At 41.5% G+C, this 14,301-nt stretch overlaps 1 protein-coding gene across 7 annotated transcripts in view; it reads right to left on the bottom strand.

Annotated features, from left to right (window-relative positions):
* LOC140484610 (paladin-like) overlaps positions 1–14,301 on the bottom strand; it is a 252,098-nt gene that overhangs the window by 54,676 nt on the left and 183,121 nt on the right. For all 7 annotated transcript variants that reach the window (XM_072583121.1, XM_072583124.1, XM_072583122.1 and 4 more), the window contains one exon: positions 7,069–7,224. In XM_072583121.1, the coding sequence (XP_072439222.1) occupies positions 7,069–7,224 (156 nt within the window). The remainder of the gene's footprint in view (positions 1–7,068; positions 7,225–14,301) is intronic.

Genomic DNA, 14,301 nt, shown 5'->3' with positions numbered 1-14,301 from the left:
GGAATCAAACCCAGGGCCCTGGTGCTGAGAGGTAGCAATGCTAACCACTGTGCCACCATGCTACCCCGGCATAAATTTACAAATTTATGCCTGTAAAAGGTATTGGTGAAACTTCCTGACTCCAAACATGACCACCAAACCTTCCTTCTCTATCTGAGTGCAATCACGCTCTGCATTAGCCAAAGTCCTGGATGCTGTTGGGTATTCCTCTCCATTGGACCACCTATTAGCTAATGCTATATAGGGAGGCAATTCATGTCAATACCAGATCTATCAGCATCTCATTAAGGGTAAACGAAAGTCACATGCCTCTTCCAGTCGATTTAACCTAGTCAAATCCCAATACACATTCTCCTGGTTCTCAAATTGCCAAGTAAAACTGATAGCATCTCAAAATTAGAGGCAGCTTGGAGTCAGAATATTCCTTAACTACATCCATCAACTCTTGAAATGTTTCAATATTTGGTGCCTCAGAGAAAGTTAGGACCCTAATAACCGAAAAAGCCTGGGGTCCACAAGCTTTCAAGAGAATTACTTGTCACTTTTCATAGAAATAACTCCACCTGCCCCAATGTCATTTGTCCAGGAAAAATAACACATACTTTCACATACCAAGCCCAGTTTTTGAGGCATGATCAAACGAGTCAAACTTTCCAAACAACGGTATGATGCCAGAAATTCTCATCCCAAATCAAAGATGACTGTTGCGAGCAAATTTCTTCAGGAGCGTGCTTTTGTCTCACTGCCACTGAAATAGCTCAAAGAAAGTGAGGTCTGCAGATGTTGGAGATCAGAGTGAAAAATGTGGTGTTGGAAAAGCACAGCTGGTCATGCATCGGAGGAGCAGGACAATCGACATTTCGAGTGTAAGCTCTTCATCAGGAATGTGGGGGAGGCCCAAGGGGACTGAGGGATAAATGGGAGGGGTGTGGGGCTAGGGGGAAGGTAGCTGGGAATGCAATACATGTCCACATCAACTGCCCTACCTATGGACTTCAGTAAAACCTTTGATAAGGTTCCACATGGTAGGCTGTTGGAGAAAATACAAAGGCATGGAATTGAGGGTGATTTAGCAGTTTGGATTAGAAACTGGCTTTCTGAAAGAAAGCAGTGAGTGGTGGTTAATGGAAAATATTCAGCCTGGAGTTCGGTTACTATTGGTGTGCCACAAGGATCTGTTTTGGGACCACTGCTGTCTGTCATTTTTATAAATGACTTAGACGCAGGCATAGGTGGATGGATTAGTAAATTTTCAGATGATACGAAAGTCGGTGTAGCAGTGGACAGTTTTGAAGAATGTTACAGGTTGCAGGGGGACTTGGATAAACTGCAGAATTGGGCTGAGAGGTGGCAAATGGAGTTCAATGAAGCTAAATGTGAGGTGATGCACTTTGGGAAGAATAACAGGAAGGCAGAGTACTGGGTCAATGGAAAGATTCTTGGTAGTGTGGACGTGCAGAGGGACCTTGGAGTGCTGTTAAGGTGGCATACGGTGTGTTAGATTTCATTCGTAGAGGGATTGAGTTCTGGAGCTGCAATATCATGCTGCAACTATACAAAACGCTAGTGCGGCCACACTTGGAATATTGTGTACAGTTCTGAGCGCCATATTTCAGGAAGGATGTGGAAGCATTGGAAAAGGTGCAGAGGATATTTACAAGGATGTTGTCTGGTCTGGAGGGAATGTCTTATGAGGAAAGGCTGAGACACTTGGATCTGTTCTCATTGGAAAGAAGAAGGCTAAGAGGGGATTTGATAAAGACATACAAAATGATCAGAGGATTAGATAGGGTAGACAGTGAAAATCTTTTTTCTGAGGATGATGACGTCAGCTTGTCAGCAGGTTCTTTATGCAGGGAGTGGTAAGGGCGTGGAATATCCTACCTGCTAATGTAGTCAACTCAGCCACATTAGGAAGATTTAAACAATCCTTAGATAAGCACGTGGATGATGATGATGGGATAGTGTAGGGGGACGAGCTGAGAATAGTTCACAGGTCAGCGCAATATTAAGGGCCGAAGGACCTGTCCTGTGCTGTATTGTTCAATGTTCTATGTTCTATATTTGTGGGTGACTTGTTTAGGCAGTGGAGGAGGCCCAGAATGGACATATCTCACATATTGTCATCCCACCATGCCCCCCCCCCCCATTTAATTCTCAGACCTTTTCCCTCTCCCCAGTCCTGATGAATGGTTATGTCCGAAACACTGACTCGCTTGCTTCTCAGATGCTGCCTAGCCTGCTGTGCTTTTACTAGCACCACACCTCATCGACTCTGACTTCTCCAGCATCTGCAGTCCTCACTATCTCCGGGATTTACTGGAACCTGTTGTTGTGGCTAACATAGTGACTAGGCCCACTTAAATATAGGAGAGGCCTCAGGAAACTTTCCTGGCCATAGAAAGACTATCCTGAATTAAGCTGGAGACATACAGTCTCATCAGGTAAACTCCCCAATCCCATCTCATGGTGGGTTGTCAATCATTATACAATTATAGAATTCTTATGGCATAGAGGCAGTCAGTTAGCCTATCATGTCCATGTTAGGGCTTTGACAAGTAATTCAAATGTCCATCCTCATTCACAATCTATCTCTGGAGTCACTGAATCACAGAATCATATAAAACAGATACAGACCTTTCTGTCCAACCAGTCGATGTCAACCATGTTCCCAAACTAAACTAGTCCCACCTGCCTGCACTTGGTCCACGTACCTTCAAACCTTTCCTATTCTTATCCAAATGTCTTTTAAACTTTGTAACTGTACCTACATCCTTCACCTTCTCTAGCACTTCATTCTATACATGAACCACTCACTGAGTAAAAAGATTACCCCTCTTTTCCTTTTTAAATCTTTTTCCTCTCACCTTAAAATATGCCCTTTAGTTTTGAACTCAACTCATTTAACTTTATTTTTGAGCGCCTACTGAATTTTATTTTGAAATTGTTCATCACTTCCACTTCCTGGTCAGTAGCTAGTTCAAGATTATTACCACTATCTGTACAAAAAAGATTTTCCTCACACTCCCCTGCATCCTTTGGTCAAAAACTTAAATTTGCATCCTCTATTCCTTGTAGCATTAACCAATAGGGACAGCATGTCTTTTGTTTTGACAATGTAATGAACAACACTATCCACAGCTAAGTTTGCTTTCTTCAGAATAAATGTCAGGGAATGGGTCTGGGTGGGTTACTCTTCGAAGGATCAGTGTCGACTTGTTGGGCCAAATGGCCTGTTTCCACACTGTAGGGATTCTATGATTCTATGAAAACAAACTCCACATATATCACTGCCACAATGCCCAATATTAAGCTGAATGACACCAAATAAACTTGATCCCATTAATTTAAGGAATGAATAGGAGTTGCCTTGCTTTCTCCTGCCTCCTGTAGGCTTCCAGCCTACTCCAACACCTACCTTCTAAATACACTTAATTCCTGTTTGAGGGATCCAGGACTGGACAGGGAAGGTAAAAGCCATATCACAGTACTTACTTTTGAGCTTCCCTCACTCTCAACTGCTTTTCATTTTCAAAGACATTTCTTCTCCATGTCACCCATCCTGCTCTCTATCACCTGTTTACTTGGTCGCTTTGGGGCCTCTCCTCAAGTGCATTATTGGGCACAGCAATTGCTCCTGTTTGGCCAGCAACTATCAATGGGATTTCCAAGCTCTCTCTCATGTTCCTTCCCACAAGGGGCCTGAATCTCAGGGACAGTGAGACACTGGCCAATATTCCACCACACCTCCACATCAGATGCAGTGCGGTTTTCCCACCTTCTCCTCAATAGGTGGGCTGACCCGCATCAGTTCCTTGTCCTTGGGATTATCTCAGCTAAGGTCATCTATGGGTGTGACATGAAAGGAAGCATTGCTAATATGCTTCAGATTTCTGGCTCCCAACAAAAACTTGCAGTTTTACCTTGAATGTAACAGAAAACATGCTATAGAAACAGAAGCCAAACTTGGAAAGATCTGCCATAAAGCAAACATTGTTTAGGAGACTTACCTACTGGCTCACAACATGCATAACATTAAAAAAAAAGCTTTCTGTAGTTTGGCAAAAGCAACTGAACATTTTTATTTCCACTCTCTACCTTCCTGCCAGAACACAGCATAGGGGCTCTGTAGTTAGCACTGCTGCCTACTGTCTATCTGGAGTTTGCACAATCTCCCGCATGTCTGCATGGATTTCCTCCCACAGTTCAACGACGTGCAGAGTAGGTGGATTGGCTATGCTAAATTGCCCATAGTTCCAGGGATGTGCAGGCTCGGTGGGTAAGTTATGGAAAATGCAGGGTTACAGGGATAAGATAGGGGGGGTTGGCTCTTGGTGGCATGTTCTTTGGAGAGTCAGTGTGAACTCAATGGGCTGAATGGACTGCTTTTACATTGATTTTTCAGCGAAAGATGATCCTCTCCCACAACTCACGTGAAACAGAAGTCATTCAAATATTTAAGGAATACTCATTTCACTCACTGTACTATTTATCACAGCAATAACTACCGATACCTCAAACATCAGACAGATCGTTTCAGCCAACTATGATTCTCACAGCAAAAACAGAAATTACTCGAGAAACTCAGCAGGTCTGGCAACATCTATGGGAAGAACACATAGTTAATTTTTCCAGTCCAATGACTTCTGATGAAGAGTCACTGAACTCGAAATGTTAACTTTGTTTTCTTCTAACAGATGCTGCCACATCTGCTGAGTTTCTCCAGCAATTTCTATTTTCGCTTCAAATCTCCGGTATCCATAGTTTCCTTTTTTATTTTTATTCGACTTTTGCACCTGCAACTAGACTCCAAAGAACAGAACCTTTTCTCATTTCTTCTGCTTTCATTGTTCTAGATATCATAAGAGCAACTTTTGAAATCTATAATACATCAGAAATGTTTTAAAAAGCAAGAGAAAATATATTACATTAAATAAACCTTGAGAGGGATAATATCCACGTATGACTTCAAATTTCATTAAATGGAGATGAAAATTGATTTGTAATATAATACATTCCCTGTGGTTGTGGGCACAGTTACTGTAAAGAAGTGATTACAACTGTGGACAAAATCCCCACCCTAAAGAGTAAAATATTGATTTCTTCCACAAAGTTCATGGCGCACTTAGTTGAGTTAGCCATGTGAGTAGAGCTAGCAAATGTTGTTGGTGGCACAGCTGTATCAGAAATGGTAACAGTGATGGAAGTTCACTGCCTAGTTCACTACAGACTATGGGAGGAAGGACTTAGGTGAAAGTTAATGTTATAGTAGTACATTAATGTCTTTAAACCACAAAACAACAGGAGGTGTTGTTTCAATAACAGACATCAGATGGGATAGAATTATCTTAAGACTAAGTATGAAGTTGGATGTAAAAGTGGGAGGGACCCTTGCTCAAGTCGGATCAGGCATGTGCTTCTCAGCTCAGTGCATCCTCATATTTGAGTAAAACACAACATTTTATAGGAAGGAAGTAACGAAGCTCAGTGAGCCTCTATCAGCACGTTGACAGTGCACAGACAGCAGGAATAGTAAATAGAGAGTATAATGAATAGATAACAGGAATTGCAAGTGGTTGTGAGGAATAGTGAACAGCTAGCATAGTGAACAGCAGGAATAATCAGTAGACTGCAATAACAGTAAATACATAGCACGAATAGTGAATAGATAGCAGGAATGGTGAATAGACAGCATAGTGAATAGATAGCAGGAATGGTGAATAAAAGCAGCAATAGTGAAAAAAATAGCATAGAGAACAGTAGGAATGGTGAATAGACAACAGGAGTAGTGAATAGACAGAGGAATGAATAGACAGCAGAAATAATGAATAGGCAGCATAATGAATAGACGACAAGAAGGACCGTATTGTTAGAACAGTGAATATGCAGCAAGGGAGTGCAATTAGTCCTGGATTGCACCAACCCACAGCCGGAACAGGCATGATTGGCTGAACAATCTCCTTGTTTATTTTTGCAAGTAGTCTACCAAAAGGAAAGATAGTCTCTGTATGTGTCAGAGTTTTGTTCCAGATTTGTTTGCAAAAAAGTAAATCTTCTCATTGTCTGGACATATTTATATGCTGGAACTAAAATAGCAATAGTCTCTATGGTAGCACTCTTACTACTGCAAAGTGATGGATTTAAGCCCTAATCCACCATACATCATTGGACCTGATAAAGTTGTAGATACTTGTACCTAAAACTAACATGTACCTTTCTTTTAGATCCTAGATTCTTTTTACTTTGTTATCATTTCAAAGGCAGAACTATTAACCTGTGTAGCAGGTTTCTCTTAACGTGGATTTCTGAAGTGTCAGATGTAATGATAGAATACACAACTCCCTGAGCTCAGCGTGGTTCTTCACATTTACAAATGCAGATTGTAACCTTGCCTTTATAACATTCTTCATTTCCTGCCTTTCATTAGGGCAAGCAGCACTAACCTCGAAAATCCCAATGGCTTGTTCTTTGACAGCATGTATATTCTCCAAAGAGCAAATTGTGGGAAAATGGTGGTGGGTACAACAGTCTCAAAATAATTCACATGTATGTTGCTGCAAAGCAAGCTCCTCAGCAGGGATACAAGCTCTCAAAATGCCAATTTTGTACAAACTTTAACATTAGCTCTGGCTGCCATAAGCACAGTCATTTACCTCTCAAACAGAAATACTGTGAGCAAGCCCAATATTATGACTGAGGAACAGCCATCATGCAAATTTTAATCATTCTCACATCTAAGAATTCAGCGAAGAACTGAAAGACATTTGCCCCCCACCCCACCCCCCCCTCCCACTCCGGACCTGGAAAAATTATCCAGCTCCCAAACCAAAACAGTGATCACCTATATGAGCTTTTCTTCAAAATGAAGCAGCTTTCTGGCTGAGGTTCCAATCTTCTGTTCAGATAGTGCAAGACTGACCAAGTGTTATACCAGAAATACTCTTAGGTGTTCACTGAGCAATTAGTCATCAAAACCTTTTACTCCCCTGTTTGAAGTCTCAGATTATCTTGCTAAGCAAAAAAAATACATTTAAACAGTATCAACCCTGCAGAAGCCCTTCCTTTTACCTCATACATCCAAGCACTGAAGGGTCTTTGCCAGGAATCTTGCTTTTCCAAATGCAAGTATGTGTTGAAGAGAATGAGGTAAATGTATCGCTCCAGATACTGCAAACTTCGCAGTTGCAGCAAGTGCTTTTCCTTCTCGGATTTGGCTGTTTTAACCTGCAATAGGCAAAATAAAATTGCTGCATTTAGGAAGGGATTCAGAAACTCAGAAACCTTTATTCACTTAAAAAAAGAAAAGCTCACATCATCTGAGTTTACAACACAGATAAACCGTCTCCTGAGATAATGTTGAAGAAGCAGTTTATTGAACAAGCAGATGACATTTGCTCAGCGAGCCTAATATCAGCCAAGGTCCAACTCCCCCTCCTCCAAGCCACCTGCAACCACTCGCCCACTCCACAAATCTCCTGCTGCTTTAGCCATATTCCCAAATCTCACATTCCAACATTTGCCCTGGGAACTCTGATGCACCGAAACATGAAAACAAAGTGAGGCTCAACTATTTTAAGATACATTTTCAATCAAATTATTTTAATAATTATGTAAATAGGTTTTAAAAGGTTAGTACTGAGGATGACATAAGCACTACTCAAAATAATGATGTCACTGATGGTGATATCATGTTATGCACGGGCATAACAGCTCAGAATCTCAAAGGAGTGATATCTAACATTGAATCCTGCTCAAAGTCTCTGTAACAATGTCTAACATATTGATGTAACCTGTAACTAGGGGCTAACATGCAATCAATTATGGGCAGAATCATATAAGGACCTGAAGGATATGGATTATGGCAAAAGATATATCAGAGTTGTGCGAGAAGTCTGGCAAGCCTATCTCAATTTTGGGAAAAATATACTGCATCTTTTAACTAAGTTTCAGAGGCTGAGGCAAAATATTTACTAGACAACAGGAAGTTGTGTATTAAAAGAGATTATTGCTTGTTAACAACTTCACTAACTGAACATCTTGCTTTCTTAATACACAGCTTAATATCCTACCACCCCCATGAGCAAACTACATACTAAGGATTCACAATATGGAAGGCACAATATGGAAGGCAGAGCAGCTACTTGGTAACTTCAGCTCATTGGTTGCTTCTAAGTTGGACGCCAGACAGCAGACACCAACATCTCAGCATGCTGCATGGGCTCTGGCCACAAGTAAACCAATCCATGGCTATTTGCATCACATATATGTGAGATGTATCAGAAGGCAGTCATTAGCATAGTTTAAGGACTGAGCAATCAGCTGCAGGAACTTGGGAGAATGTGATGATCAGGGTGGGCGAGACAAAGATTAACCAGTAACAGGGATTTCATTGATATTCACTGCCTGCCTGGTATTAGCTGCTGCCTCTATCTATTGGAATTTTTATGGAGTTCAGAAAAATCTCTTCAAAACTTGGTGCTTATCCAGACTGCTCTAAGAACACTCATGGTACATCACCGATTCACTTACAGGACATTTCTCAGGGTTTAACGGCAACTATGATTGTAATGCTGCAGCAAGTTCACTGTGTACTCAGGGACATGCGCTCAGCTCAGGGTCTAGACCAGGCTGCACTTCTGAGCTCTTTGTTTGCTTTCATAGCACATGTTCACTCTGAGCCTCCCTGAGGGCCAAAGGGCCTGTACTGAGCTGTAATGTTTTATGTTCTGTGAATGCTCATGCCATCCCTGACCTGCCTCACCTTTTTGCACTTTATGTCGATGGTTCTTCTTCTATCTCCCCAGAGGGCAAACGCATGCAAGGATATGCGATTGTCACTTTGTCCCAAACAATAGAAGCTTGTTCCTTCGATCCACCCTGTTCCACCCAGCAAGCTGAACTCCTTGCTCTCACCCGTGCCTGCATACTTGCTGAAGGAAGGTCAGCTAATATCTATACCGATTCCTGTTACGCTTTTGGATGTGTCCATGATTTTGGTCACCTCTGGTAGCAGCGCGGCTTCCTTACCTTATCAGGAACCCCTATCCTCAATGCTGCTTATGTTGCTAATCTCCTCAATGCTATTCAACTTCCCTCTCAATTGGCAATTATCAAATGTTCACTCCTCTGATGCTTCCAATGTCACTAAAGGCAACACCACCACTGATGCAGCTGCTAAGAAAGCAACTTTTGAGCAAAAACACATGGTTACTCAAATGACAATTGGAAACTAAAGGGAAATTCTCCAATTTCCTCTTCTGACACCCCGACCATGCCTGACCTACAGCAAATACGGACCTATCAGGGGGACACCTCTGGTGAGGAAAGACAAAGATGGATGAACCATGGTTGTTATGTAGATAGTTACAACTAGCTTTGAGTTATGCCGGTAGGACAGACATGTCTGCCCGACTCACGTCTGCCTATTCTAGTTGATTATGTTCATACATATATGCATATAGGTAAGGAGGGAGTAGTGGACAGAATTCTACAAACTGTGTGGAATCCCCACCTGCAAGAAAAAGCAAAACAAGCAGCTGCAAATTGCCTAATGTGTAAAAAGCTTAATCCCAGGAAAGGAGTAAAGTGTCCACCAGGTGAAACTCCTTTGCCATGTGCGCCTTTTGATACTATCCAGTTAGATTTTATAGAGTTGCCTAGATGTCATAAGTATTGCTTAGTGATAATTGATGTATTTAGTTAATGGATTGAAGCTTATCCCTGTACAGGCTGCACAGCAACAACTACTTGTAAAATTCTACTAAGGGAAATCATACCCAGATTTGGAATACCAGTAGCGGTCTCTTCCGATAATTACCTCACTTCTATGCGGAGCTAAACAAGGCACTATTTAAGAGTTTGAATAGGAATAAAAAATTCCATTGTGCCAAACATCCCCAAGCAACTGGAATTGTAGAAAGAGCCAATGGTACCTTAAAAGGTCAGCTAAGCAAGTTGGTAGAAGAAGCAGGCCTTAATTGGCTGCAATAACTCCCAACTGCCCTTTTTAATATGAAACCATGACACAGAAAAAGATGGGACTTTCGGCAGCAAAACTCATAGATTAGATTACTTACAGTGTGGAAACAGGCCCTTCGGCCCAACAAGTCCACACCGACCCGCCAAAGCGCAACCCACCCAGACCCATTCCACTACATTTACCCCTTCACCTAACACTATGGGCAATTTAGCATGGCCAATTCACCTAACCTGCACATTTTTGGATTGTGGGAGGAAATCGGAGCACCCGGAGGAAACCCACACAGACAGGGGAAGAATGTGTAAACTCCACAGAGTCAGTCGCCTGAGGCGGGAATTGAACCCAGGTCTCTGGCGCTGTGAGGCAACAGTGCTAACCACTGTGCCACCGTGCCGCCCCAATATATGGAACGTCCCTGAAGACTCGCTGGTCTGCACCATTAACTACCAAACACCCCTGTTGATGTGCATGTCATGGCAGAAGAGATGCACAGGTACCTGATTAAGCAAACCAAAGCATTGCAGTCTTATCATCAACAGGTTAAAGAAGCCTATTGAGTACCAGGGAAGGAAGAAGAAAGAGCTCCAATGTTTAAACACATTAACCCTGGTGACTACTATTGAAAGATTTTAATTGTGAAAAATTGGGCCCCCGCTGGAAAGGTCCTTATCAAGTACTTTTGACATCTGAAACTGCAGTAAAGGTAAAAGGACGTTCAACATATGTTTATAAAGGACATTGTAAGCTTGTATCCCTCTCACAGTCCTAGTGTTAGCACTGATACAGGCATCCGATGAAAACACAACCCAGGTACATGCTCCCAAATGTAAAAAACTCATCTGTGATATCTCAGACCGGCTAAAACTCCAATGTGACTGGAAAATGAAACCTGTATTAATACTATAGGAAATCATGAATGCAGCTGCCCAACTGAACCTCATTTAAACTACTCACATTGTGATTCCAAACATCACTCTTGACCTTATTGTCATCCTTGCAACACTTCTATGCCAGTCATCATGAGATGGCACGATTCCATAACCTCATCTGCTCCATCGACCGCAAACTGTTACTTTGAAATGTTTGTCTGTTCCCTTCTCAAAGTGAACCGTACAGATTGCAGTATTGAGCACATAGTACCGAAATCACCAAACCCTAAGGCACCTATTGCCATGAGACTGACCACCTATACTGTCTCGACGTAATCCTCTCCCTATCCGATCTACCGCCACTGACAGAAATACCTTTACCCGTTTCCTGTATTCAGTAGCTACAGAAGGGCTTATGCCCGAAACGTCGATTCTCCTGCTCCTTTGATGCTGCCTGACCTGCTGCGCTTTTCCAGCAACACATTTTTCAACAGTAATTAACAAGACAAGCTGGAAAGATGAAGAAAGATCAAACATACTGTGCATTCCCAATCCTCCTTCTGTTACTAATGGTTTCCTTATTCAAGCTAACTCCCTGATCCATGTGTTATCTTCTCACTCTTCCATAATTCTGATGGACAGTGTATAAACAGGACTCACCCATCTTTTGTGATGGAAAAACCCATTCAGTAGAAAAATGCATTGCTGTGTGAAGTGCACTAACAAATCTAAAGGATTCAACATTAACATTGTTCAGCTGTTAGAATGGTGCATTGTCAAGACTTTCCGGTCCCCATGACATGGGGTAAGTGAAACAAACACTATGTAAAAATATTACCAAAGGCATTGGTCGTACTCCTACCCTCCGTCCATTAATCTGAGTGGACCCGTCATTCACTCACAGAAGTACACCCTTGGAACTCCTTTTAGCCTAAACTGGTTATACGAAAACAAAGCCTACCCATATTTATCCAATGACTGGTACGGACATTGTGCCCTAGTATACATCTTACCACTTTTCACCCTCCACCATGAAGTACTTGAAGTAGATGATGAATGGAACCCCACCAACATGTGAATCAGTACAGAACAAAAAAAAAGAGGAAAAACAAAACGGGACTTACACAATTTCTTCCATCAACAAACCTGGTGGTCCAGGTTGCTGGGAGGTCTTATTCCTGGCTGAGGTGTTGAGATGGCCCCAGATCAGATAAGTGATCTTGTGTATGACATTGAAAAACTTGCCAACTCAACTGCCCACGCTTTGAAGCTGGTGAACAAACAGTTACAGGAAACCCAGATGATGAAGCTTCAGAATCGGCTACTGCTAGATTCCCCCCTCACTAAGGAAGGAGGCGCTTGTTCAGTCATTGGCCCGCGATGTTGCACCTATGTCAATAATTTCTCAAAAGACATTTCGAACAACACAGATGTTATCAACAAAACGGGCCAAGACGCAGGGAAGATACCTTCCCCACCATCATCCGATTCATGTAGATGGAGTGTTACTTGCTGGCTATGGGCGCTGTGCGGATAGATCATGTGGGATGTACTGATAGTCCTTGGTCACATCCTAGGAATATACATTTCCGTCGCTTATGCAGGAAATGGACCATATACTGCTTTTTGCCGAAGCCAACAAGGAATTTGGTTAATCGACCCTTGTCTACCCCTGTACCTCCATGCCCAAACTTCCATGCTGAAATCCAGTATCTTTCAGACTCTGCTCCTCTGCATGATGACTCGCCCAAGAAGGTACTTGACTTATTAAGAATATAAATTGACTGAATGGACTAATTATGCTTGAATAAGCTATGTAGTTGTCATGAAATGACAAAAGGAGGGAATGCGAAAGTTTATAGCCTTAAAACTTGTCCTTAAACATTTGGACTAAATTGTAATTTTGAATTATAGAACACATTTGCTGTACACTAGAAAATAGACAGATAGGGAGGGTAAGGTACTTAAGAATATTTGCCTTAACATCAGTGAATCTGTATAAACAGGACACCAAGTGATAACCTTCATGGCTGTTCCTTTGTGAAATTAATAATGTTTGATTCTGACCTCGAAACCAAACTCCATATCAATTAACTTCTCTCTTGAATTATTGTCCTTCACTATTATCTGTCTAGTTCAGAACATGCAGTGCTTTTTTTTTTACTTTGTATTTGTGACAGTAGAGCCTTTGTAAACTTGTGTATAAAGATAGTCTGTTTGAGATAGTACAACAGAGTAGCCTGCTAGGGCTCTTGAAGACCTGATGTTCTACTCTACTGGGTTATTAGAATCCAGTTAGCCTGGCTTATAGGTATTAGTGTTATGTTCTAACAGTGATGCTATTAGTAAATGAAGGGAATGATTAAAATTAAACTGAACTGTCCGTAAGACTTTTTTTCATTCCAGACTACTAAAGGTACGATCTCTGGGATGAACCAAAAGAGGTTTATAGGTTGAGTTCATAAGGAATTCCCTGGGCCGTCTCAAATCTGTACTTCTTCACCTTGGCAAGGGCAGTCACAATGAGCACCATTTATCAAAACTAAAAGAATTTACAAAGTCATTCCAGTACAGAAAGAAGTCACTTGGCCTATCAGCCAAAACCCTTGAAAAGTGGACAGATTTAATTTACCTGTTGCAAGTATTTGATTAGATAGATGTCAAAACAGAATGGCGTTAATCATATTCAAATGTTTAACATGTTTGTGCTTCATTGTTCCATATTATTCTTATGTAGACATTAGCCAGCTTAAAATAAATGGGTTAATGCCTGTGTAAAATTACAGGAATACAATAAGTATCTGTTAGCAATTTGTATACCCGTACAATTTAAACATAGCCTAAACCTGAAAAAGTACAAAGTTTCTAAGAGATTTCTTCTCAAATCCATCAAATATCCAAACAGATAGAGGCAGCATCTAAAACCAGGCTGACAATGAACATCAATGTAATTCCTATTGCTGGTTAATCTTTGTCTCACCGTCATTATCACATCCACTCAAGATAATGATTGCTCATTCCTTAAACTTGTGCTAATGACTGCTATGTCCAAGAGATGCAGGGAAGATACATTCCCCTATCCACAGAGCTGGAGCTGGCTTTGAGTTTACAGTCACATGCAGGCCAGAATGCAGATTTCTTACCCTACAAGGTTTTAGTGAGCCAGATTTCTTTTTACAATAGTTGCCATGGCTCACCATTACTGAGACTAGTTTTATATTCCAGAGTTATTATTTGAACCAGCTGCAGCTGTGGGATTTGAATCTGCATTCCCCTTGGGTATTAAACTGGATCTACAGGATTACCAGTCTAGTGACAATACCATTATGTCACCATCTCCATATAATACTCCTGTGAACTGCTTTGGGAGGTTTTATTGCAATAAAGAGTAAAAATACAGGGTTATAGTCATAGCCACCGCACAAGACCCTAGATACAAGCATACAAATTTAG

This window comes from Chiloscyllium punctatum, chromosome 13 (assembly GCF_047496795.1).
Source record: "Chiloscyllium punctatum isolate Juve2018m chromosome 13, sChiPun1.3, whole genome shotgun sequence".
In the NCBI taxonomy this organism is placed as follows: domain Eukaryota; kingdom Metazoa; phylum Chordata; class Chondrichthyes; order Orectolobiformes; family Hemiscylliidae; genus Chiloscyllium; species Chiloscyllium punctatum.
The sequence above is the reverse complement of the archived record's forward strand: the minus strand, read 5'-3'. Positions and strand labels throughout refer to the sequence as shown.